Source organism: Molossus molossus, unplaced genomic scaffold (assembly GCF_014108415.1).
Source record: "Molossus molossus isolate mMolMol1 unplaced genomic scaffold, mMolMol1.p scaffold_m16_p_26, whole genome shotgun sequence".
NCBI lineage: Eukaryota > Metazoa > Chordata > Mammalia > Chiroptera > Molossidae > Molossus > Molossus molossus.
Window position 1 is genome coordinate 3,849,390 of NW_023425362.1, and position 27,004 is coordinate 3,876,393.

Genomic DNA, 27,004 nt, shown 5'->3' on the forward strand with positions numbered 1-27,004 from the left:
TTAAAAAGTCCGGTGACATCTGTTGAGAGTTTAATTGTGAGTGTAAAAAAAAAAAAAAAAATCATTAAAGGAACAGTCAAGAGATCAATTTTCATACTGTTTAAGCAACACGACGGCCATCAGGCGGTGGGGGCGTCTGGCGGCAGGACTAATTCCTTCTCCCAAGTCGAGCGCTCGTGTGCAGGAGGGAGCAGCGATGGAAGCCGTTTAAATAAAGTAGGAAGGGAGGCGGACCCAGGAAGGGAAAGAGGGAGCAGGGAATAGAGGGGTCGGCGAGGGCCAGAGGAGAAAAGAAATGAAAATGGACATTTTCCCTCCCACCTAGAAGTATCTTTCACCCCGGTCTTAGGCTGGGCTCCCCAGCGGAGGGGGATGGGGCATCCCGTTAGCCGGGGGTGCGCAAGAGGACGGCGGCGTCGCGGGCGCCCACTCGGAGCGCCCCGCCGGAGCAGTCCCGGAGCAGGCGCCCCGAGCCGCGGGCCGGCAAGTTTGCACCCTTCGGTGCCACCACTTTTGTTCTCCGCTCGGGGCGCCGGGCCGCGGCCGGGCTGCAGTGCGCACGCGCGGGCGGGGCTCCGGCGGCTCCGGCACCGCCCCCCGCCGCCCCGGCCTGCTCCATCCGGGCACTGCCGAATTAGCATCGGGCCGAGGCACAACTTTGCCGAGACCTAGCGAGATCCAGGCGCGCGCGCCGGAGGAAATATAGTCCCTGCCGGCGGGCGGCTCGCGCGGGAGGCGGTGGCGGCGGGGCGGGCGCGCGCCGGGCTGCGCGGGGCTCCCGGCGCCGGGGGGCCATGCGCCGGGCGGCGCGGGCAGCCCGGGGACCCGGCGCAACTTGCCGGGCATCCTGAGGAGTTGGGGTGGCCGCGGGCTCGGCGCCGCGGCGCCCGGACGCCTTTCTTGCCCCTCTCCAGAATTCCCCTCCCTTTCGGTCGTGGGGGAGGGGCTCGTGTCCCCCCTCCCGGGAGGCCTGAACCACCCCCGCCCACTCCCGCCCCAGCGGAGCGGTGCAACTTATCCGGGGCCAGGGCCAAAGTGAGAGCAAAGTGCTGCCCAAGTTGCCGGGATGGAGCTGCAGAGCCGGCCCGAGGCGCTCGCGGTGGAACTCGCGTGCCACCAGGTAGGCGGCCGGGGGCCCCGGGCCGGGGTGGCAGCTCCAGGGACCCGAGCCTGGCGTCCAGTTCCTCCTCGCAGGGTCTACTCGACTAGAGGTGCCCGGAGGGGGCTCCTCCTCGAGCCTGACCGGGGTGGGGGAAGTAGGCACCTGCCGGACCCCACTGGGTTCCCTCTCCATCCCCCTTTCGTGCAATCCTGCGCAGTTTGGGGTTGGGCGGGTTGGGGGGGTCGGGGGCTCGTGGGACCCGAGCCCGGTGTCTTGTCTTTCTCGACACGGGGACTGCAGGACTGAGGGTGCCGGGTGGGGACCTTTCGTGAGCTGTCCCGGGGTCTGTGCGAGTGTGTGCGCCGACCCCCTGCGGCCCCCACCCCAGTGCAACCCAGCACAGTTTGCAAAAGTAGTTTTGGTGATGTGTTGCTGGGCGAACAGCGGCGTGGCGGCCCGAGCCCGAGCGGTATTGCGGCGTGCGCGTGTGTGTGTTGGGAAGATTAGGACGCGACTTGAATATTTATGAGCATTGCTCGACACGGACTCGCCGTGTTTACTTGGCTCTTTGTTCCTCCCCCCTCCCCCGGCACACACTCACACTCACACTCACTCGCACACGCACCCCGGCCTGCAAACTTGCACGGCTCGGGGCGCGCCGCCGGGTGGCTTCGGCCCCCGCCCCGCCCCGAGAGCTGCCCCAATGAGGCGGCAGCCACAGGTAAGCGGCCCCGCACGGCACTGCCCGGCCACCGTGCGTGCGGGACGCGGCCGGGGAACTTGGGGGACGCTGCGGGGCGGGGGCTGAGGCTCGTGGGGCTCCGGGCGCACCCGACCCCCCTGGGCTGCTAGTCTGAGCCCACTCCTCCGTGTTTCCGCAGAACGGCGATCTCAAGAAGCAGCTCCACGAGAGGCAGCCGCGGATCACCGCGCTCAGCGACAAACAAGTAAGCGAGCTGGAGCCTGCGCCCACCCCACGCCAGGGTGGGGAGGAGGGGTCGCCGGGTACTTTGGCAGCACCCTAAAAAGTGCCGGCCCTGGCGCCGCGCGCTCAGACTCCCAAAGGAGTCCCTGTGCCATCCTCAAAGTTACCTGCCCTCCCCCCTTTTCTGGAAAGAAAGAGCCGGGTTCTCGGAGGCCGAGGGGGAGAGCGTAGTGGCCGAAAGACAGGAGCTGCACTTAAAAGGCGGCGAGCAGCCCGGCGTCCATTTTGAGTTGGTGGACATGTTTTTGGAATGTGGGTATTTCTCTCGGCCATGCGCCCCTACTACACGCTGGTGTGAGGGTAGGGGGTAGAGGGGGCAGTAATTCGGCCCTGGACACCAAACTACTTAGAAGAGATTTCTGGGTTCCACTGCAAATCATATTTACCGAAGCGTTCTTCTGGGCGCCACCTCCCCTCACTTCTCCAGCATCACTTTTTATTCTTGGAACCTGACGCCAGCTCCCGGGGAACAAAAGAAATGCGCCCCCGGGACCCCCCCAGTCCTGCCCCAACTTTGGTCTGCGGGCGTGAGGTGTAGATTGGGACCCAGGGGAAGCACGCGCTGTGGGGGCCGCGGCTGCCGACCCCCTCCCGGCTCTTTGGGGAGGAAAAGTTGTCCATTGTGACTTAGTTGCGCTGAGCTCAGCGCCCGAGGTTTCAGCACCACGAACAGATGCCGCCGCCGGAGCGCGGCCGGCCGCGCGCCCCCGCCCCCTCCCTCGCCGCCCCGCGCGCCCCTCCCCCTCCGCTTCCCCCTCCCCGCACACGCGCTCCCGCCCCTTCCCCCGCGCCGCCCGGAGCCGAGAACTTTGAGCGGCGCAGCCAATGGCGCTCCCGGGGCTCCGAGGCTGGCGGGGGGCGGGGGCGCCGGCGCCCCTCCCCGCTGCCCCCTCCCCTCCCTCCGCCCACCCCGCGGGCCCGCCCCCGCCCGCCGCGCCCCCTGGCCTTCGATCGCTGTTCTTTCGGAATGCCGGCCGCCGCCGTCAGCGCCAAACTTGGACAGCGCCCGCCCCCGCCCCCTCCCCCTGCTCGGCCTCGGATCAGGTCCCCTCCTTCCTCCCCCAGTCCTGGCCCGGGAGGCCGGATCAGATACCCTTTCCCCCGAGGAATTTTCGGCGGGGGGAGCGGGAGACCCGGAGGAGCTTGGCGGGGGTGGCGGCGACTGCAGAGAGAAGAACTCGGAGGCCGGGTGTTCATTTCGAGTCTTTAAAGTTGAAAAGTGGTGGGAGGGGGCGTGCGGGAGAGGAGGGGGGCGGGGGTTGCGGAAAGAAAGATGGCTGTTCCCCGCCGCGGGTCCGCGCCTGGTCGGGGGCTCCCGGCTGGACGGGAGGGTTGGGACGAATCCATTAACCCCTTTCTGCCGGTGCCGCGGCCCCCTCCCCGGCCGCGCGCACCCGTCCTGGAGTGGAAGCTTCCATTCCCGCCGGAGGGGGGCCCGGCGCGCGGCCCCGGCGAAGTCGGGGAGTTCGCGGGGGGAGGGGACCCAGGCCCGGCATTACCATTTTGATTGCTTTGATGCCATTTTTGGAGGGGGAGGGGTTGGAAGACCCTTCTCCGCTGAGCACAAAGATGTTTAATCACTGTGTAGAATCAAATCAGATACTTTCTTTAAAAAAAGAAACCTCCGCCAAATCTGGCACAGTGTGATAGCTGAGGGTTACTAAGCCCTTTTTTTCCACTGGGTAAAACGGCAAGTTGTTGACTCTTACGCTCCGATAGAAGATTTAAAAGAGAGAGAAAATCCTGTAATCCCGCAGCTTTTATTGCAACAATGTCTCTTTATGTGTGCTTCTGCATGGCAATAGTTTTACTATTCGGAGTGGCTTTTCAGAGCTCAGGTTTGATCATTTCTTCTGTATGTGTAGCAACTATTTCAAGCCTGTTTAAATTTTTATGATGATCGTAAATGAGTAGCTATTTATTATCTGTCATGCCGGAATTTAGATGAGGGTGAGAGAAACATTGGAAAATCCTGTTCGGAGGCTGCAGGAAGGAACTGTCCGACTCCAGGCTGCCTTTGCCTTTAAATTTGAATGGGGAAGGATGCTTGTGAACGGAATGCACCTCCATCTTTGTGTGTGTGAGTGTGTGTGTGTGTGTGTGTGTGTTTAAGAAGAAAGACGACGAGGAAAACTTTTGTTCTCTGGCCTTTTAAAAATGTTTCTCTTTCAAATGACTAAAAATAATACCCTGTAAGCAGCCAGGGATTGGCCTGGCCAACCGAACTTGTGTTGGTAACTGGAAGTGTGTTGTTTTTCCATTTCCCTTTGTGGCATTTTATATAACAAGGGCTCATAAAAGAGGGAGGGGAGGGGGCTGGGGCCGTGGTGCAGCATGCTAATAAAGCTGCCTCGTCTCTCCCAAGCTCCGGGGTGAAACCTTTCAGAGGTCACCTGTGAAATGAGTTGGGTAGACTTAACATTTACTGGTCTCTCTCTCCTTGGGAGTTTGGTGGTGATTGGCAGCTTGGCTGGGGAAAGGTCAATGAACTAGCTCTTGGAGGTGATTCTGAGCTGCACCCCAGCTCTGCTTGGTCACCCCAAACCTGCCCAGGAGGAGCTGAAATGTGGGAACAGGGGTGAAGAGGCCAACATTTAAGAGTTTGTTTTTAACTGAACATAAATTTAAAGGTAGTGTTCATTTATAGATTTGCTTGGGGAGAAACTCATACCATCTGCACCTACAGAGATAGATGTGTTTTTGTGCCGCTGCCGCGTGGAATGTGGGATATAAAGGTTAAGTTTCAATTAAAATTGCACACGTGGATGATGAACTAGATAGTAAATGAACGAATGACCCCATTATCCACATCTGTTAGAAATACAATAGCAGCTGAGTAATATCTCTTGGTGTGTAGCCATCAATTTTCCATTCATACCCTTGGCACTGAGATTTTTTTCCGTTACTTCTAGAAACACGGACAAGTGTTTAAAGATGTTTATCAGGGACTCCTAGAAGTAAATAGTTGGTTGTTGATCAGAAGTGGAGAGAAACACATCTGTCTAACTCCCCAGTGTTTTCCCCGTCATTGGTGGGCTGAGGGGTAAGAAGACAATCAGCTTCCTTAGGACCCAGCTATTTGAAAACAGAGTTCATATTTTTTCTTTAAAAAAGAAGAAGGCCTGGAGAGTTGATGAGAGTGGCCAGGTTGCGTTCCCAGGTGTGGCGGCACCCGGTGGCTTGTGATTCTGGTGGAGCCCGGACCCCTCTTCTTTAACGAGATGTGATGTGTGAAGACTCCATTAGTTGCTCCAGTGGTTTTATGCCATGAATTTGCAGCGCATGCAGAGAGGTGGTAACATTTTTATCTCGATTGTCAAGCAACAAGCACTTCTGTGTGAATAACAGACTAATCACAGATACGGGAGGGTTTTCTCTTCTCCCTGTTCGGTGGCCTCAGCGCAACATTGGGGTGCCGCGTGTTGTGGGCATCTCCAGGCCTGAACTTCGCGCAGTTCGCTTCCCCACAGAGGGGCCTGCTGTGTGGCTGCAGTCCATGCTGGTGGGGAGAGAGCCCGGGCCTGGAGGTGAACTCGGGGCCTTGTGCTCTGCGCCATCTGTCGATTTGACGGACGCTGGACTCCGAGAGGCTGTCTTCATGCGCAGAAATAAAAATGTCTTCTTGAAGGTATTACGTACGTGGCATCGCCCGGGCGCTGAATCATGTCTTCGCTGTGATTCACTGGCCACACTGGACACCAGAGGGGTTCCTCCTTGGGATTGTTCACCCCGGGAGACTGCAGGGTAGAACCTTCCCGATGGTTTGCGGGCCTGCACTACAGGGAAGTCCTGTTTTCCAGGTTCTCTCCCCAAGTCTGCTCCTGTCCAGGAGATGACATTGTCATCCTTCTGATGGAGAGTCTGAGATCTCATTCTTCAAATGGCATCATTACGTGTTACAGAGAAAAGCCGTGTCATCTCCAGCACCCCTCCTTTCATCCTCTGCAGGAAGGGACATGGAATTGACACACTGGGGCAGTCCTGGCCTTGCCCAGGGCCACCTGTGTGCCCTTGGCCCCTTGCTGCCCCTCACACAGCCGAAGTGTCCTGGGCCCACACTTTGTCTGAGCCCGTTCCTGGACCCTCCGCCTCCATCCTTCCATCGCCCTGGCCCCTCCCACCACCATCTCTCAGCTGAAAGACTGCAGCATCCTCCTCACTGTATCCACTTAACAAAAACAAACACCCAGCATTATCGAGGTACCATTCACATATCATATGACCCACCTATTTAAAGTGTACCGTTAAGTGGCTTTTGTGTGTTCACAGATCTTTAGGACCATCACTACCCTCCATCTGAGGAGGTGTTCATCTCAAAAAGAAACTCTGGCTATCAGCCCCCCGCCCCTCCCCCCGCCCTCAGGTACCCTCATCCACTTCCTGTTTCCAGGAGGGGCCTCTTCGGGACTTTCGTGGGAATGGAGTCGCACGCGCTGTGGTCTTGCAAGAGCAGCTTCTTTCAATGAGCACCAGGTCGCAAGGTCCCTCCAAGTTGCAGGCTGTATGAGTACCGCGTTCCTCCTTAGGTCTGAACACTTCTCTGCTGTCAGGATGGACCGCGTTCTGTCTGTCCATCCACCAGCCGAGGGACACTTTCTGGTTTCCAAACCTTTGGGCCCTTCCGCTGCCGTCCCCACCGGGGCAAGTGCCTTCAGACCCGCTGGCCATCGCGGCACCCCCTTGCTGTCGGGGTGACACCTGAGGGCCCGCAGAGCCTGCAGGGATGGCCTGCCCGCCTGCTCGGCCTCTGCTGGGCACCCTCCACCTCACTCCGGTGCCGGCAGTGTGGCCCTTGGTGGCTTGCCGCCTGGAGCGTTTTCCTGCCTCTGGACACAGTGGCTGCAGTGAGGAGGCTGCTGCAGTCCTCCAGCTGAGGGGGCTGGCCACACGGTCCTCATCTCCTTGTGACCGCCAGACTGTGAGCTCCCTGAGGGTGGCCGCCCCCACTCCCAGCAGGGCCAGACTGTGAGCTCCCTGAGGGTGACCGCCCCCACTCCCAGCAGGGCCAGACTGTGAGCTCCCTGAGGGTGGCCGCCCCCACTCCCAGCAGGGCCAGACTGCAGGCTCCCTGAGGGTGGCCCCGCCCCCACTCTCAGCAGGGCCAGACTGCAGGCTCCCTGAGGGTGGCCGGCCCCACTCCCAGCAGGGCCAGACTGTGAGCTCCCTGAGGGTGGCCGCCCCCACTCCCAGCAGGGCCAGACTGCCGGCTCCCTGAGGGTGGCCGCCCCCACTCCCAGCAGGGCCAGACTGCCGGCTCCCTGAGGGTGGCCCCGCCCCCACTCTCAGCAGTGCTCCCTGGGGGCTGAGCACGCGCTCACTGAAGCACTGGATGACTTGTGAAAAGATGGTGTGAGGGTTAGCGGTGATGTCCTATCTGTCCCTGTGGAGTCCCTAGTCTGTAGTAGGCATGCGGCAAATGGTAGGCTTGCATTTATTTATTTACTTATTTGTTATCTTTATTGATGTTAGCGAGAGAGGAAGGGAGAGGGAGAGAGATAGAAACACCGATGGGAGAGAACATGGACTGGCCGTCTCCTGCATGCCCCCCACTGGGGATTTGACCCACAACCTGGGCATGTGCCCTGACCGCGAATCAAACCGGCGACCTCTTGGTGCAGGGCCGATGCTCCACCACTGAGCCACAGCGGCCGGGCACACATGGTAGGCTTCTAAAACCTGTGTTTGAAAAGAGAGGACACAGAGATGAGTAAGACAGCAGCTCCCTGGCCTCAGAGACCTCACGGGAGAGTGAGGTGCAGACGACCGAGTTTCGGGGACCCCGGAAGAGTTCTGTGAGAGCGTGTGGTGGGGTTCCTGCGTCGTGTCTGGCTGCAAGTTGAGGACGGCTTCCTGGAGGACACCGGGGGTGTGGGCACGAGGAGCCCGAGGCCAAGGCCGCTAAGGGAAAAGGCAGGTGTCTGCAGTAGAACCGTGGGAGGCCGGCGGGGAGAAGGTAGGTGGGGCCTGAGCAGGGGGGCCTCTGACCCCGTGGAGGGCCTGCGTTTCCAGATGAGGAGGCGGGAGAGTGAAGGAGCGTGAACTCCCCTGGGGTGACCCCCACCCGTGCTCCACAGATGTTGGTCAGCTGTGTGGGAGGCCCTTGCAGGGATGGTGGCGCCCTGCATGACCTGGGAGAGGAGGCTGGAGGCTGCTGGACCCGTAGTGCTGGGCGACCGTACGTAACAGGCTGTGAGGCTGCGGCCACGTGGTGACCCTCCTGCCTTCACTGGAGCTGTTCAGAGCTGAGAAATTAGTGGAGACACTTGCAGGGGCCTCCAGAAGGCGACCCAGGGGGCACCTCTGCTCAGCTGGTTAAGGAACACAATGTGTGTGTGTGCGCGCGCGTGCGTGTGTGCATGTGCACGTACTTGCATTTATTGGTTGCATTTTCATGATTGATTTTATTTTGACTATAAAGTACATAATAATAAATATATTAATACATACCAATAAGTGTAATACGTGTGAAGTCTGTGTGTGTGTGTGTACTATCACTTAATTTGTCCAGGATTATGTCACTGAAGTGAGAGGGTCTGTTTTTGACATGAGAAAAATAATCATCGTTCTCTTATAAAGTAAAATCTTACTGAGGAAGGCGAGATCAACGTTCTTACTATTATTTCTGCAGCGTTTAGGTCATAAAAAAAAGTTCTCCTTTTAAAAAGCTTTTATTAGAGCCTTGGCCAGGTGGCTCAGTTGGTTGGAGCGTCATCCTGTACACTGAAGGGGCACGGGTTTGATTCCCGGTCGGGGCAGGTGCCTGGGTTGCGGGTTTGGTCCCTGGTTGGGTGCATGTGGGAGGCAGCCAACTGCAGCTTCTCTCACATCGATGTCTGTCTGTCTGTCTGTCTGTCTCTCTCCCCCTTCTTCTGTCTCTAAGATCAGTATACATATCCTCGGATGAGGATAAAAACAAAGTTTTTGTTTTTTATTCTCACTCGAGGACCTTTTTGCATTTATCTTCAGATAGAGCAGCAGGGAGAAAGGGAGGAAGAGAGAGAGAGAAACATCAATGTGAGAGAGACACATCGACTGGCTGCCACCCACATGACCCCAAGCGGGGCCAGGGACAAACTGCAACTGAGATACATTCCCTTAGCAGGAACTGAACCTGGGACTCTCCGGTCCGGGGCCGACATGCTAACAGACACTGAGCCAAACTGGCCACGGCAAAAAAAAAAAAAAAAAAAAGTTTTTATTATAAAAGAAACACATGCTTATTGGGAAAAGAATTCCCAGTACAGACTTGAAAGCCATAAAACGTGAGCCCCCCCCAAACCCAGGCTGGCGGATGAGCCGTGCTGGCTTTGAGGGGTGTCTGCAGGGCACTCTGTACGCTCGAACACCTACCACACTGAACATGCCTAGTGGACGCACCGAGCATACGCTGGCTCAGCCTGCTCCGTACACAACCTGGATTGTACGCTGGCTCAGCCTGCTCTGTACACAAGCCTGGATTGTGGACATCTGGGAACAACCCGGTTTAAGTCTACAAACCTTTAACCAACCAACTCCTGCCAGGTAGTGGGGATCTGGAGGTGATGGTGGGTGGTCACAGTGATGTCTCATTTTATAAGACTTCACACTTGCCACGTGAAGGCACTGCTTGCAAACATTGTCACGTCAGGTGGGGGAGGCAGGTTGCCGCACTTCCCATCCCATGGGGCCCAGTAAGCTGCTGGAGATGGCTCACCACCAGACTCGCCGGGCCCTGCAGTCATAACCCCAGGGTTGACACCCCAGCGTCCTGCCTCTGGGTGGACCCCGGGCAGTCAGCTCACCTCCTTGAGCCCTGTTTCCTCTCCGTGCAGCAGGTGCACTGAGGCCTCCCTCACTCCCTCCCTCCCCGCGCTATTCCGATGAAACCAGATGCTAGACACGCAGCGGTTGGCGTGGAGAGAATTGTGGTCGCTGCGTCTGGCCACAGGCAGCTCCCTGGAGCCTGCCCTGCGCCGGGGCAACTGGAGCCTTTGCGCGGGTCTGGTCCCCCTTCGGGCATCCTGGTGCTCGTCACGCCTGGTGGAGGTGGACGGTGACTGTGCCGTCTTCTCTGTCGGCTCAAGGTGTTCACTTTAATAGTTTAGACTCTTAAGACACCTGCTGTTGGAGCTGTACAATTGATTTCAATTAACTCTGACTTCTTTCGATGGCATGAGTTTGATAATCCAGTAATCCCACGGTGCCTCATTAGAGCTGCTGGCCGTGGTGCTTTGCCCTGAGTTCCACCAAGTGTTTCTTTCACCGCCTTTGTTCAGGAGCTGAGTCACGGACGTGGCGCCGGTCCTGCCTCACGTGTGGGCCACGCTGACCGTGGTGCCGGTCCTGCCTCACAGTGGGGCCCACTCTGACCATGTCACTGGTCCTGTCTCACCATGTGGCCCACCCTGACTGTGGCGCCGGTCCTGCCTCACTGTGGGGCCCACTCTGACCATGTCACTGGTCCTGTCTCACCGTGTGGCCCACCCTGACTGTGGCGCTGGTCCTGCCTCACTGTGGGGCCCACTCTGACCATGTCACTGGTCCTGTCTCACCATGTGGCCCACCCTGACTGTGGCGCTGGTCCTGCCTCACTGTGGGGCCCACCCTGACCGTGGTGTCGGTCCCGTCTCACCGTGTGGCCCACACTGACCGTGGCCTCAGTCCTGCCTTAACCGTGTGGCCCACCCTGACTGTGGCGCCAGTCCTGTCTCACCGTGTGGCCCACCCTGACCGTGGCGCTGGTCCTGTCTCACTGTGTGGCCCACCTTGACCGTGGCCTTGGTCCTGTCTCACCGTGTGGCCCACACTGACCGTGGCACTGGTCCTGTCTCACCGTGTGGCCCACACTGACCGTGGCACTGGTCCTGTCTCACCGTGTGGCCCACCCTGACCGTGGCCTCGGTCCTGCCTTACCGTGTGGCCCACCCTGACTGTGGCGCCGGTCCTGTCTCACCGTGTGGCCCACACTGACTGTGGTGTCACCTGGTGTGCCCGTTGTAGCCCGCTGGCCTCAGGAAGCTCAGCTGGTCACTATTCAATGGTGGGCTCTCACCAAGGAGCAGCGTCTTGCCACACGCTGGTCACTGGGGCTGGAGGAGACTGTTTTGGGGGTATCTGTTGGTTCAACCTCTAACTTTGGGGGAGAGGCGAGTCCCTGGGACAGGTGCTGTTTGGCATGCACAGGGTTTTAGGGCCGAGGACCCCGGATTTGACTTCCCTTGAGGAATGCCGGGAAGGAGGCTTCAGGGCCGGAGTAACCGCACCACCCGGCAGAGGGCAGAGGGCAGAGGGCAGAGGGCAGAGGGCAGAGCGCCGCTCAGGGCAGGCGCTCAGGAAACGGCATGAAGTCAGGCACCAGGAGGGGGACCTGAGATGGTCCTTAAGCTCTGTGCCCATAGCATGTCCTCAGCCCTTGGGACTTAGCCACATCTGCTCCCGTCGGCTCTTCTGCCTGATTCGAACCCCGAGCCCGGCCCCTCCTGGTGCCCCCTCTGCTGGCTCATTTGCCCTGCACACAGCCCTGAGGGGAGGCCTGCTCTTAGTTTCCATTTTATTTTGTTTTTTAATATTTTTCCTTTATTGATTTTAGAGAGCAAGATTGGGAGAGGGAGATGGAAACATCGATGAGCGTGAACATCCATTGGCTGCCTCCTGCATGCCCACCACTGGGGACCAGGCCCAGCCTGGGCACGTGCCCTGACCGGGAATCAAACTGCAGACCTCTTGGTGCAGGGTCCACGCTCCACCACTGAGCCACACCGGCCGGGCTTAGTTTCCATTTTATTCAGGAGGCGAGGGAGGGGCTGCCCTTTGACAGCGGCTTCCTGACCCCAGCCCTGCGGACTGTGTGGGAGCGAGGAGGGTACTTTCTGCCCCTGCGCATGAAGGTCTGGTGGGAACTTCACTCAGAAGTCCAAGGTCAGGTCGTGGAACTCTGGAGGGGCCTGGTCCGCACCCAGCCCTGCACCTCCCGGAGGCTGTCCCCTGGCTGGTGCCGGGGCGGGGAGCGTGCGGCCCGCTGGGCGCAGGGCGGGGGCTGCCGGGTAGAGGCTGAGCCGGGGCCCAGGTTTGCACGGACCCCCAGCAAATCCACCTCCGGCCGCTGTGAGGAGCCGGTTCGCCTCCTCCCTCCGCTCGTCTTGCCCGCCTGGGCCTAAGGCCCCTCTGGCCTGGCTCCTGCTGTTCTTACTATTATTCCTGTTATTTTACACTGTAAGGTGGAAGCATCTTCTCACTTTGAAATGGCTTCTGTTCTCCAAAGGAAGGAACACGCTTCCTTAAGGTATTTTTCACTGGCGGTTCCTGTTCGTGTAGCTTCATTCTGGTCACAGTGCCTGCTGCCAGAGGTGTCGGGGGGGGGGGGGGGGGCAGCAGGTGTCCGCGGGGTCTCAGCAGGTGTCCGCGGGGCCCCAGCAGGTGTCCGCGGGGTCTCAGCAGGGCGTCCGCGGGGTCTCAGGACGGCGTCCGTGGGGTCTCAGGAGGGCGTCGGCGGGGTCTCAGGAGGGCGTCGGCGGGGTCTCAGGCGGGCGACCCCGGGGTCTCAGCAGGGCGTCCGCGGGGTCTCAGGGCGTCCGCGGGGTCTCAGCGGGGCGTCCGCCGGGTCTCAGGCGGGTGTCCTGGGGGGATCTCAGGTGTGGACATCCTAGGGCGTCTCAGGCGGTGTCCTGGGGGGGGGTCTCAGGTGTGGACATGCTGGGAAGTCTTAGGCGGGTGTCCTGGGCGGTCTCAGGAGGGCATCCTGGGGGTGGTCAGATGAGCTGCCCTGCTTATTTTGCTTGGCATCTGGACTGGTCTGGTTAAAACACAGCAGAAGGAAATATATCCGCGGGAGGGGGCATTCTTGTCCAGACTCACATGGGACCCTCAGCCCCGAGTGAGGTGGGAGGGCAGGTGTAGGTCCTCGCCCCCTCCCCCCCCAGGAGAACGGCTCCCAGGCCGCACTGCCCTGAGGCTCCATGGGACACAGCCCCGCGTTCCAGCTCCCGGCAGCAGGGCAGCCGAGGGGGGCCGCCTTCAGTGTTACGTTGTTAACAGTGGTGGGAGCTGCAGACAGCTGGCAGTGCCCAGGGACCTGTCGCCATGGAGAAGTTGTGGGCACCTGGGACTTCCTGTCGGGCCGAAGCCTCTGGGTTGCTTTTGGTCTCTGTGGACTCTTGTGTCCACAGCCAGCATTGGGCCCAAACTTGGGATTCAGTGGCCGCGAGGGCACGTGTCCCCCAGATGTGACCAGAGGACTTGAAGCATAGGCTACGTCTGCCGAGCTCCCTTCTTACAGGTGGGACACTGTGGCCTGAGTGGGGATGAGAACAGCACCCAGGGGAGCCCGGGGGACCCCAGTCTTCTGACCACACAGCACAGCCACTCAAAGACCCTGTTGTACTGAAGCCATTAAATTCTGTTCACTAGCCCTGGCCAGTTTGGCTCAGCGGTTAGAGTGTCAGCCTGTGGTCCGGAGAGACCCGGGTTCGGTTCCCACTAAGGGCACGTACTTTGGTTGCAGTTTGTCCCCGGCCCTGGTTGGTTGTGCGGGTGGCAGCCACTCGATGTGTTTCTTCACGTCGATATTTCTCTCTCTCTCTCCTTTCCTCTGTCTCCCTCCCACTCTATCTGTACAAAAAATGGAAAAATATCCTCGGGTGAGGATGAAAATAAATAAATAAATAAATAAATAAATAAATAAATAAATAAATAAATTCTGTTCACTAGAGTCCGGCCGGTGTGGCTCAGTGACTGAATGTCCCGCCATGTACCAAGTCGCCAGTTCGATTCCCAGTCAGGGCACATGCCCAGGGTGTGGGCCAAATCCCCAGTGGGGGGCATGCAGGAGGCGGCCAGTCGATGTTCTCTCTCATCGATGTTTCTCTCTCTCCCCCTTCCTTTCTCTCTCAGATCAATAAAGAAAAATACATGAATAAATAAATAAAAAATGCTGTTCACTAGCGTTTTCTTTCAGAAGCTACTTGCCCAGCGGGGTGTCCCCTGTGTGGGATGTGTTGAGGTCCCGCACAAGCTGTCCTTGTGTGACCACAGGGCCACCAAGAGAGGACCAGGGGCCGCGCCCTGGGGGTGTCAGCGGCTGGGAGGCTTGCAGAGCCGTGACCTCTGGCGTGCACAGGAAGGGACAGACGAGACCTGCTGAGTCAGGTGACCGCGGACGTCTGGGAGCGGGGCTTTCCCCGAGATGCCCGGGGAGAGCAGGCCTGGTGGTCGCCAGGACCCCACCGTGAGGCTCTGCTCTGAGTCGACACGGGGGGCAGACGAGTCGCCCTCCGAAATGGGAACGGTGCGAAGGCGTGGTCACTGGGGGGCAGCTGCCGGGGAAGTAACCACGGCCGTTTCCCCTCCTGAGCGGAGGCAGCAGAAAGTTCCTGGAAACCGCAGGTGGTTCCGTTGATGCTGCGATCTCGGAGTTTGAGGGAGGCTTTCGCTCCTGGAAAGAAAGGGGCGGGGATGGGGCAGGGGAGAGACAGGAAGAGAGGGAGCTGTTTCTCTGATGGCGTTCAGGCGGAAAGCCAATCTGCACATGCAAATGAGCTCGAAAATGCAATTAAAAATATATACATATTAGAGACCGTGACCCGGAACGTAATGTGAGATGCAGCTTACAGAGGGACGGCGGCATCCCCTCCTCCGCCGTGAAGGCTCTCCAAGCACTTTGGCAGCCCCGCCGAATGCTCCGGCCTCTGCCCACCTCGCCCACGTCCTGTTCCCAGCTGCCCCTGCCAAGGCACATGTGCTCAAGAGGGTCCCTCCAAGCCTTGTCCTGCTTTGACAGGAGAGGTGACCACACAGACTTACCTGTGTCAGTGCGGACAGAGAGCAGAGGGGCCCTAGAGCTGTTGCAGCTGCAGGAGCTGGGACATGGGCACGTCGTGGGGAGACTGCAAGGAGCCACCCATCGCCTGCATCTTACAGCAGGAGCGGGGACGGGAGCTCCCGGGGGGGCTCGCTGTAGGGACTGGAAGGGAACAGGGCGGCAGAGTTCCCTGTGCCTCAAGCCCTTTCGTGTGTCGCCTGTGTGTGCTGCCGTATGTCCAGAAGAGGGCGCGCGGATGGCGAGGGCACTATCAGTACCGCTCACGGTTGAGTTGTGACATTCAGCACATGCCTACTGTGTGCCTGCTCTGTGCCAGCATGGCACTGGGGACACAGCAGGGACGGGCCGGGCCCTTGAGACTTGGTCCAGGCGAGGGACAAGGAGAGTAACAAGTGCGTTACGGAGTGAGCGCTCTGATAACAGGTAGAGCAGGGTAGGTGTGTGTGTGGCCGGTGGCTGTTGTAAGCAGGTGACCGGAGCGAAGACCTGCAGAGGTCGGAGGAGGGAGCCCGTGGGCCTCTGCAGAGGATGGAGGCGGAGGGCGCAGCCTGTGCCAGAGGTGTTTCCAGGGTGGCCGGGAGAGGGGGGACAGGTGAGTGTGAGGGCGGAGGGCAGCGGATGGGACTGGGGCAGGGCATGTCCTCCGCGGCGTAACTGACCCCTGCCTTTCAACGCCGACTGCCGGAGTGGACAGGAGGGCAGGGTTTTGACTAGAAGCTGGAAGTTACCAGAAGGCCGACTCGAGCTCCAAGTCTGGAGGAAGTCCCTGAGGGCGAGAGCTTGCAGGGAGAGAGGTGGTGGTCCTGAGACCTTTGCTGTCGCAGCCACCCCAGCAGTGGCGGAGAGGCCGTACCAGCAGCGGTGGGCTGGGGGCCTGATGGTTCCCCTGAGCTGGGATTTCGTGGTTCGGGAGCACTGAGACTCCTCGAGGGGTCTGTCCCCACCCCGTTACAACCTGAGACTCTGGCTGATGCAGACCGCAGACCCCAGCGCTGCGGGCCGAAGAGCGGTCCAGACCGGGCCGAGCCCCACCCTGACGCACGCAGCGTGGGCCTCACCCAGCTCGCTCCTTTGATTTCTCAAGAGAAGCCAGAAACCACGAATATGTGGCAGCTCCTGTGGCTTAGATGTGGGCAGTGCACAGAGGCCTTTCCTGAGTGCTGTGGCTGGATCCCCGTATGGGCCCCAGTGCCCACCGTCGGATGGCCCTCGCTGTCGCTGGCACCTGGCTCCTTTCTCTTCTCGAAAGGGCTGGGGTTCCTCCTGCCACTCCGGCTTCTTCAGGGCTCCTTCATCCTGGGTTGCACCCCGGTAGTGTCCTGCCCCTCCCCCTCTCTGTCCCCCAGTCCCCTGCCGTCTCGCCTGTGTGCAGAGCCCTGGACCAAGCTGCCAGGGAGGCAGAGCCTCAGGGCTCAGGGTCCGGTACCTTAAGGGTCTGCGGTGACAGGAGGCCTGACAGCGAGCCAGTCTGTGCTCCTGGAGACCCAGCTCCTGTTGAAGGACAGTCGCTCGTGTGGCCAGAGGGCCACCGAGGTTCTTCGAGAGCGGGCCTCTCGCTTAGATAAGTGACTGGAACTCAGACCGAGTTCTGTACGGAAACCGTCCCACCGCCCCGCCGAAGTTATTTTATTGACGAGTTCTGCTGAGTGGGTTTGAATGGGGGCCGCACTTTCGTATTGCGGATCTAATTATAAACAGAGGGACGGGACCAAATAAGCAGCCTTTAAAGGGAGAAGAGTCTGGCAGCGTGGTTTAAAGTGTCCTTTAATGAACTTCTTTGGCACTTGTATCTTAGCAACACATTTTATTACATCCTAGTGCAGCTGGGCTCGTGCACAGTAATTTATCCCCCCAGCTCCCCACTCTGACTGGAGAGAGGAGTGTGCACTTTCCCAAGGCTGTTTGCGTCTCTCCTGCTTTGTTTAGTTGATGAAGAAGACAAACACGGCCCTGGGAGCAGGGACCTTGCTGGCGTGCGCGGGTGCGGGCGCAGAGGGGACCTGGCCTGGGGCTGCGGGCGGGGCCCTTCCGGAGTCCTGATGCGGGCGCTGCAGGCCGCCCTGTCCTGTGCTGATTCTGTCCCCGGCGCTTGCTTTTTGGGCTTGGGTATTTTTATCTGGACGCCTTTCCTGCCATGACACTAATTTGGATACGGCAGAAGTAGGGACGTTAGCAAATCTTTCATCCTAGTCAGCAGCCTGTGAGTGGGGACAGGGTGTCCTAGGTGAAGTGGTCATGGCAGGGGGCGCAGGAGGGGAGAGAGGGTGCATTGGGAGTACAGGGACTCCAGGGACTTCCCCTCTCTGAGCCCATAATTTCTCATCCGCTATGACAGATGACCTCAAGCTTCAAACCGCAGAAATTCGCCCTCACGCTCCTGGAGGCTGGAAGTCCAAACAGGCATCTGCAGGGCTGAGCTCCTCCAGAGGCACGAGGGAGGGTCCTTCCCGCCTCTTCGGGCCCCTGGAGGCTCCAGGTGCTCCTTGGGTTGTGGCTGTGTGGCCCAGTCTCTGCCCCCGTCTCCATGGGGCCTCCTCTGTGTCTCTTATCAGGACCCCAGTCATTGGATCAAGGGCCCACCCTAACCCAATAGGACCTCAATGTAACTATATCTGCAAAGACCCAGTTTTTAAATAAGGTCACATTCTGAGGTTTTGGGTAGACTTGAATTTCGGGGGGACACGATTCAGCCCCATTACACCTGCCAACGTCACGCCTACCTCAGATGTCGGTTTGGGATCCGATGGGCGGCGGGCACACCAGGCTCGGCAAGCGATCGCCGCTCCGCGCCTGCCTGCAGCCAGGAGCTGAGACAGAAACCGCCGCCCGAGCTCCGCCGATGGCCGTCTCCTCTGAACTGAACGGGGAAGTCAGGACCGCCCCCGAAAGTCCAGGGAGCGTCACTTGTCACTGTGTGTGGCTCATCAGAAGTGGAGAGTCTGCTGTGAGTCCGTGAACGCGGTTTTGGAAACCAGCCAGCCGAAGGCTTCACCTGGTCTGTTCTCCTTCAGGAGTGAGCAGAGGGGGCCTCAGAACAAAACAGAAGGTCGGTGGGTGTGCATCCGCAGCCCCCCGCCCTGTGGGAAGGGGAGGAGCCCCTGGGCTGGGTGAGGCCACTCTTCCTGCCCCAGCCTCCCAGGAGCTTCTTGGCGTGGCGCGGTCACTTATCCTCAAGGGCCTCAGTTTTCACATCTGTAAAGTGGCTGTGTGACGGACCCTGCCCCCGAGGCCTGTGGCGGGGGTTAAATGCCTTATGAGGAGCCACCTTTGTAACCTGCAGAGTGCTGTGTGTGCGTGTGTGAGTGCATGTGTGTGGGAGTGTGCACGTGCTTGTGTTTGTGTACGTGCGCATGTATGTGTGCATGAGTGTGTGCATGTGTGAGTGTGTGCACATGTGTGTGTGCTGGGGAGCCTTAGTTTTTTTTTTTGTTCAGGTAGAGTGGGAGGGAGAGAGAGAGAGAGAGAGAGAGAGAGAGAGAGAAACATCGATGTGAAAGGGACACATCGAGTGGCTGCCACCCGCACGACCAACCAGGGCCGGGGACAAACTGCAACCGAGGTACGTGCCCTTAGCGGGAACCAAACCCGGGTCTCTCGGGACCGCAGGCCGACGCTCTAACCGCTGAGCCAAACCGTCCAGGGCGAGCCTTAGTTTTGACATCACCATCTTCTCGGGGGGTTGGGGTGTCTCCCACCAGCTCCGTGGCCCCTGGCAGGCCTCTGCCCTGGGGACAGCACATGGGTGGAAGTGAACACAGTGCAGGGTCAACCACTTAATGTGTCCCTTTCATGTCGATGTTTCTCTCTCTCTCTCCCCCTCCGGCCCACTCTATCTGAACAAAACATGGAAAAAAAATGTCCTCGGGTGAGGATAAAAAAAAAGAAATACTGCTCACTTTTTCCTGCCTCTGTGATTCTCGTCCGCCTTCCGGAAGCTTTTGCTGGGAATGTCCCAGCAGCCGCCTCGCTGCTGTCTTTGCCTCCGGCCTCTGTCTTCCCCATGGGCACCAAGGTGTTTCTCTAAAGTTCCCCCAGGTCACTTCTCTGTGCTTGGGAACGACCGCCCACTCCCCACGGCCCACAGCCGTCGCGGCAGAGGCTCGCGCGGAGCCTCTCGCCAGGTCTGAGCACGCGGGGGAGCTGCTGTGCCTCCCCGGCCAACAGCCTGCCCTCTGCCCCCGGCCACAGCACCGCTGGCCAGTGGAGGTGCCAGGGCCCCAGGGAGTGGTCTGAGAGCCAGTGACTTGAGGAAGAAGATTCGAAAAGTCTTTGCAGTGTCTAGACAGGCCTTTCGTGATCATGTCATTTCCTCAACCTCATCTCCTGACCCGAACTACTGGCCGTTTCCCAGCCTACTAAATGCCTGTGGCCACCAAGCCTTCACGTAGGTGGCTCTCTGCCTGGCTGCCTTTTTCTCTCGAATAGGGTTCAGCTCATTCCCCAAGGCCCAGATCAGCTCCGCACCCTCAAGAAAGGGACCTCTGGGTTCATCTGGACTGGATCGCAGCGACCGTAATGATGGTGATGGTGGTGGTGGAGGAGGTGATGGTGGTGGTGGTGGTGGAGGTGATGGTGGTGGTGGTGGTGGTGATGGTGGTGGTGGTGGAGGTGATGGTGGTGGTGGAGGAGGTGATGGTGATGGTGGTGGTGGAGGAGGTGATGGTGGTGGTGATGGTGATGGTGGAGGTGGTGGTGGTGGTGGAGGTGATGGTGATGGTGGTGATGGAGGTGATGGTGGTGGTGGTGGTGGAGGTAATGGTGGTGGTGGTGGAGGTGATGGTGGTGGTGGTGGAGGTGATGATGGTGATGGAGGTGATGGTGGTGGTGGAGGTGGTGGTGGTGGTGGAGGTGATGGTGGTGGTGGAGGTGATGGTGGTGGTGGAGGTGATGGTGATGGTGGTGATGGAGGTGATGGTGGTGGTGGTGGTGGAGGTGATGGTGGTGGTGGTGGTGGTGGAGGTGATGGTGGTGGTGGTGGAGGTGATCGATGGTGGTGGTGGTGTTAAAGGTGATGGTGGTGATTATTGTGATAATGGTGATGGTGAGGATGATGATAACATCAGTGATGATGATCTAATACCATTTATGGACCACTCGGTACTGGAGGCGTGATTTCCACGTTACCTTACTTAGCATCACAGTGAGGAAGTGTCCTCCCCCACACATGGGTGGAAACAGACGCCACTCAGGCGGTGGGCTGGCCAGGTTTGGCTCTGCAACTCTGGCGGAGCCGACTCCGTGCTGTAGAGGTGGTGAGGGGCGTTGTCTGTGTCCTACATGGAAAAGCACCAGTTACATTTTAATTAGTGAGCAGTGGGTGTGGATGTGCTTGGAAACTATAAATGTGACGGAAATGTTTTGCTGTTACATTATGTCCTCAAAGGCAAGATGCTTGTGTGTGCAAAGCTTTCTAAAGTCGCTGAAGGCAACACCCAAACAACGACGTCCCTGTGCCCTCAGGAGGCCCTCCTGGGACCCCCCGCAGAGCTGCACTAAGATGCTGTTAAGGTGTGTGGTGTTCCTTTTAAAGACCGAGGTTCAGATAGCATGTTGCCGGGCAGGTGTCTCTTGTTTTGCAGTTATTTTTATGACATTTACTGTTACTTAGTAGGTCTTTGACAATCCATTATCAGCACCTGGGACACTGTCTGCCCCTCTTCTGGCTGAGCCCGAAGCTCCAGAGTTCTGGTGGCTGCCAGTGGGTAATGCCGAGGTTTTGGAAGGAAATCACAGGAGTACAAAATAGGATGTGACTTTTCTCAAAAATTGAAACTTTAAGTGAAAAAGAGCAAGGTAAACAATTCCACCGCCCTACACAGTTTCACTGATGAATTATGGAGCAAGATTTATATGTAACTAGCATACATGTCGAGTACTTTTATTGACATAATTGCTACTTATCACACTTAACATGTCATTTTTAACTCTCAGGGGACCCTTCACTCTCTGCTACAGTGTTTTCAGGCTTTGCAGAGACCCAGGCCCTGATAGGATCTTCCCCAGAGTCCTCTCCTGGACTCTCCTGGGAGCTCCATCTGCCAGCAGGCACCCACGTGCCACCCTGCACTCTGGACCCAGAAGTTCCACCACTGGGCCCAGGAGTGTGTGTGACATGCTCCCTGTAGGCTTCTGTAGCCCCGAAGTATGAGAACCAGGACTCGGGGTGAGGGTGAGCCTTTCCCTGGGCATCTGGCAAAGTGGAAAGTTGTGGACAGCATGCTTCCCCAACCCTTATTGGAGCCTTTCCTCTTTGTGATGATGATGATGTTGTGATGGTTGTGATAGTGGTGATGAAGGTGGCAAGTGATGGTGGTGGTGGTGGTGGTGGTGGTGGTGGTGGTGATGATGATAGTGATGGTGATGATGATGTTAGTGATCATGATGATGTTAGTGATGGTGATGATGATGATAGTGATGATGATGATGATGTTAGTGATCATGATGATGTTAGTGATGGTGATGATGATGATAGTGATGATGATGATGATGTTAGTGATGGTGATAATGGTAGTGGTGGTGATTATTGTGGTGGTGATGATGATGATGTTAGTGATGATGATGATATTAGTGATGGTGATAATGGTGGTGGTGATTATTGTGGTGATGATGATGATGATGATAGTGATGATGATGATGTTAGTGATGGTGATGATGATGATAGTGATGATGATGATGTTAGTGATGGTGATGATGATGTTAGTGATGGTGCTCATTGTGATGATGATGGTGATGATGTTAGTGATGGTGATAATGGTGGTGGTGGTGATTATTGTGGTGATGATGATGATGTTAATGATGGTGGTGATGATGATGTTAGTGATGGTGATGATGATAGTGATGGTGATGATGATGTTAGTGATGGTGATAATGGTGGTGGTGGTGATTATTGTGGTGATGATGATGATAGTGATGATGATGATGTTAGTGATGGTGGTAATGATGATGTTAGTAATGGTGATGATGATGATAGTGATGGTGATGATGTTAGTGATGGAGATTCATAATGGTGGTGGCAGTGATGTGGTAATACGGGTTATTAATGTGAAGGTGGTGATTTTTGTGAAGATAATGGTAATTCCTTGCTTGCCCCAGGAAAAGATTGGGGAGATTGGGGCATGGAAGAGGGACTCAGCTTTAGGTCCTCAGGTTGTTCACCTTGCACATTTAAGTAAGGCGTGGAAACTCCTGAACCTCAGTTTTCCTGCCTGTAAAATGGGAGCAATGCTCTTCATAAGCTATAATGGCCTATGCAAATACAAGTGGTTTTATTATTATAACTCAGAGAACTGCACTTAATTCTCACCATGTGGCATCTTGATGTAAAGGCAAGAAGGAGGAAAGAGGCTGAGAGCATGACATAGTCTGTGATGTCAGACTGTTTTTGCTTCTTTTATGTGATTGGCAGATGTTTCTGTTCATCTGCATTGATTTTTCTTAAGTTCTAAAACTTATTTCTTAAAAAAATTTATGAAAACAAACACAGAGTACAAAAGCTATTGAGCCTCATCACTTGCCCTTGGATGTGGTGTTTGGGGACAGGCCTGGGGTCGTCCCTGGTCTGCCAATGCCCGTGGACCCCTCCGGTTTCCACGTGGGGTTCTTTGCCACTCAAGGTGCCACCTCTGCAGCCTCTACTCAAGTGGATGAGCTGCCTTGAGCCAGGTGGACTGGATGGCTGGACCTCCCGGAGAGCCACCCGCCGAAGCCGAGAAGCAGTAGGAACCCAGGCCTCTTCCCGTTTTATGGGGCTATGAAGTGGGTTTCCCTGTTCGGCCGTGGCTTAGCCCAGGTCAGACTTGGTTTTGCCCACTGGAGCTTCAGTTCACGATTCTGCTGGCTTTGGTCTTACGGTCACAGGTTGGGGACCTTCCCTGGCCGGCATCTCCTCTGAGCCCCTGCTGCCTCCTTCCTGACACGGAACCCGCTGCTCCTATGATACGTACTCGCCCCGAATGAGCTCCTTAAAAAATAAACATTGATTTCTAGATAAAAATCACACTTAATTTTAAATGCCCTATGTAAACCTTGTTACGAATAATTGCCTGCAACACGCGAAGTCTGAAACTAATTAAAATCGATGGCCTCACCTGATGCGGGATGTGCCCCTCATTTCTCAGTGACGTGTGAGCTGCAGCCCCGCCTGGGCAGAGGCAGGGGCCGGGGTGTCAGGCCGGGAGGTCTGGACGGCCAGCGGCGCTGTCTGGGGCCGTGCCGGAGCGGGCGGAACGCAGGTTTGGTCATCCAGGCGTGGCTGAATGACCCGAGCCTCAGGCTTCTCATCTGTGAAATGGGCCCAGCCTGAGAGCATCTCGCGAGGTGATTGAAGCTGTTCCTGCTCAGAGTTGGTGCTCAGTGTTTCTTCTCACCCCTCTTTCCTCCACACTCTCCCCGCTCCGCACGCTGATTGCAGTCACATGGATTCACTCGCTCACTCACTCGCTTACTCACTCACTCGCTCACTCATTCACTTGCTCGCTCACTTGCTCACTCACTCATTCACTCGCTCACTCGCTCCCTCACTCGCTCACTCACTCCTGCCATGAGAGATGGAAGCTTGACAGGAGGTGGAGAGGACTGGATGCCAGACAGAGTTCCTCTCATGTGAGCAAACACTCTGCGGCTAAGAGAGGGCAATGACTTGGTCTAGGCCAGGCCTGGCAGAACCAGGCGAGAACCTGGGTTTCCACCTGGCACACCCCCGGTGATGGGAGGTTGGCATTGCCACACAAAGGGAGCCCGAGGAGGGCTGCGGCTGTGGAGCCCTGGGCTCTTGCCCCGGGTGTAACAGGAGCCCCTTCTCTGCAGGGGGTGGCTGGGCGAGGGTGAGGAAATTTCTCAGCAGCATTGCTGCTATAGTAACCGGGTGCATTTCTATTAAGTTGCATTCATGGTCAACCTCTTGTCAGTTTCCATTCCAGAATTCTGAGAAACACTCCAGTGTGTCCTTGAGCAGAGTGCTGTAGCCCTTCTCATTTCCTATTGGTCCCTGTGTAGCTGTTGTTTAGGGCCACCCCTCCCCCCTCCGAGCGAGCACAGGTGCAGGTGCAGGCCCAGACCTGCCAGAATATCACAAGTGCTGGGCACTTTCTTAGCACCCCTAAGCGCCCGGTTTTCTCATCTGCACATGAGGCTGTTCGTTCAGGTGTTCGTTGGCCTGGGTTCGAGCACCTGCCGGGCCTTGGGTGAGGTGCTGGGGAAGCAGGCCAGCAACATAGCAAGCTCACAGCCAGGTCTAGGAACAGATCCGATCACCCCAGCTTGGTCAGTGGACAGGGGAGCTCAGAGGTCTGAGGGTGCTGAGAAGAAGCCCCCAGTCTGGCCAGGGGCTGCAGGGACTGCGTCCCTGAGAGAGTGGACATGACTCAGGTTACCAGATGGTGCAGGCTCAACTGTGACAGTTCCTTCCTCTCCTCCCCCCCCCTCCCTCCTTCCCAGTCCCCAGGTATCTCTGCCCCTCTGTCTCCCTCTGGCTTTGGGAGCTTTGGACAGTGAAGACCAGTTCCTCATCAGATTCCTTCTGTGCCTTTGGTCTCAGAGACGATAATACACCCTCCCCATGTCTCTGCAGCTACAGAGCAGAGAGAACAAAGCTGGGGAGTCTAGTTATTTCTCACTTTGCAAAGCGGCCCGCCCAGGCGGATGGTGGGATTTGATTAGCAAGTCTGAGTGTATTAGCAGCAAGACAGAAACGATCTTACAATTAGCAGTAATTAGCTGTGCTGATGACTCTGGGTGGCAGTGCAGGGTGACAGATGTGCTTCCCGGTCCTGGGTTAGACTGGGAGGGCACTTTACCCTTGGAGGGGACTCAGCTCCCTGGGGGCACAGGGCCTGGCCCAGTTGTCGGCAAGTCTGAGTAACAGCTAATTAGTCACTTCACAGAGACACATGTGCGTGACCTGCCTGTGTTGTGTAAAGTGACTTCGTGGTGTTTGGGGGCAGTGGCCCTGGCCTTCGGGGAGCCGGTGCCCTGAGTTGGCACCATTGATGACAGCGGCAATGGATTCCTTTGTCCCCTACATCTCTCTACGGGTCTTGGTCCGCACACAGCTCCTTCTGGCCCGTGCTGTGTCCCAGAACCAGCCAGGGCTGCAGCGGGTACACCCTCGGTTACATCTGCTGATCCCTGGTGAGTGTCTGGTGACACGGCAAGGTGCTGGCTTCATCATTATGTTGACTTTGCACGAGGATGGGGATGGGGTGGGAACACCCACTACCCACCTGTCCTTCCGGAGCTACCAGTCTTCCGACGGGGATGCCAGACAGCAGACACCCTGCCGCGAAAGGCCAGTGCTTCTGGTGGGGGGCACACGTGTTTGGAACCAGGCGGAGGGGTGGTTCTCCTGCTTGGTGAATGAGTGTAGTCAATGTCACTGAATCATTTCCTTTAAAGGGGTATTTTTATGTTATGTGAATTTCACCTCTATTATTTTTTAATCCTCACCCGAGGATATCCCTCCCTTTATTTTCAGACAGAGTGAAAGAGAGAGAAACATCGATGCGAGAGAGACACGTCGACTGGTTGCCTCCCGCCCTATCCTGACCAGGGCCAGGGATTGAATCGCAACCGAGGTTCGTGTCCTTGACCGGTACCTGCGACTTTTTGGTCCGTGGGCTGATGCTCTAACCTCTGAGCCAAACTGGCCAGGGCTCAATTTTATTTTTATTTATTTTTTGTTAATCCTCACCAGAGGATATTTTTCCATTTATTTTTAGACAGAGTGGGAGGGGGAGAGAGAGAGGAACATTGATGTGAGAGACACATCGATTGGCTGCCTCCCGCATGACCCCCAACCAGGGCTGGGGATTGAATCTGCAACCCAGGTACTTGCTCTTGACCGGGAATCGAACCCATGACCCTCCAGTCAATGGGCTGACACTCAAACTGCTGAGCCAAACTAGCCAAGGCTCATCTCAATTTTAAAAAGAAGAAAAGCGCTAAGAGATACTTTGGAAGCCTAGACACTGTAATGGGGCACATCACAGGGGCTTTAGTGAAACAGTATTTGCAGAGGCACAGCCAGTCCAAGGAGATGATCCTGGGGGTGGCCTCAGTTCAACACCGGGCCAGGGCCGCTCTGAGGGCCAGTCCCAGATGCTCCTTCCAAACTGTCAGGGGGTCCCCAGGCCTGGCCCAGGCACTGCGGGTGCCAGTGTGAGACCGATGCGGTCTTCTCAACCTGGGGCTGTTGTTTATATCTGCCCAAGGCTGTGTGGTGGGGTGTCTGGGGGAGACAGCTTGAGAATACCTTTCTAAACTCAAAGTGTGATTTGTTTAAGGGATTATTATTATTGGGGTTGCGGAGGTGGCAAAGAAAATGGTTAGCTGTGAGCTGCAAAAGCATGCTCCTTCCATGCCAGGACCCAGAAGGGGGCAGGCCCGCCTCCCTCGGCAGAGTCCACACAGAACGACGACTCTCCGGCTACCAATGGACTGTGCTTGGTTCCTCGGAGTGAAACCCTGGTCCAGAGCCTTCCTGTGGGAGTTGGTGCAGGGTGGGCGCAGGGCAGGACAGGCCTTCCTAGGAGAGGAGAAGAATAGTTGATCAACATGAGGGAAGATGCCCAGCCGGACCTGAGTCAGATGAACACCCATGGAGTATGCTCACAGTGCCCAGGGCTGGGGAGCACGGGAACCGGTCGTCACTCCTATGGCGTGCTCGTGGGCCGGGCGTTGGAGAATTTAGAAAACTGTTTGGAGTCATCTGGTAAAGCTGAGATGAGGAATCCCACTGCAGGTGTATATATGCCTTGGAGAAGTTCTCACACAGGTGGGCCAGGAGACCTGTGCATTCCTAGACAGACGTGGTGAGTGGTGAGCAGGTTCGTACATGCGCCGTGTGGCTGTGACAGAGACGAGCCAGGCCACGAGCAGTGACAACAGTGAACCTTAGGAACGTTCAGTGAGTTCCAAAAGGAAGTTGCAGAATACTTCATTCTGCTTTCGTTATAAAAGTTCAAAGACATGCAAAACAAAACAAGGTGTTTTTGATAAATGTCTTTGGTAAACTACAGAGAAAAGTCACGGAATGATATACAAAATTGGAGTCACCTGTATGGGGATGGGGGGCCACGCAGAGATAGTTCAAAGCGAATGTCAATTTTCTTTGGGCAGCTGGGTA

At 57.1% G+C, this 27,004-nt stretch overlaps 1 protein-coding gene across 3 annotated transcripts in view; it reads left to right on the forward strand.

Annotated features, from left to right (window-relative positions):
- Positions 1-1,039: 1,039 nt before the first annotated feature.
- PHF21B (PHD finger protein 21B) overlaps positions 1,040-27,004 on the forward strand; it is an 82,757-nt gene continuing 56,792 nt past the window's right edge. The window contains exons 1-2 of one of the 3 annotated variants that reach the window (XM_036278229.1): positions 1,040-1,120; positions 1,984-2,049. In XM_036278229.1, the coding sequence (XP_036134122.1) occupies positions 1,067-1,120; positions 1,984-2,049 (120 nt within the window). In that variant the 5' untranslated portion in view covers positions 1,040-1,066. Of the gene's footprint in view, positions 1,121-1,636; positions 1,824-1,983; positions 2,050-27,004 lie in introns of those variants that run through there. The other 2 variants (XM_036278228.1, XM_036278230.1) reach the window with 2 other exon arrangements.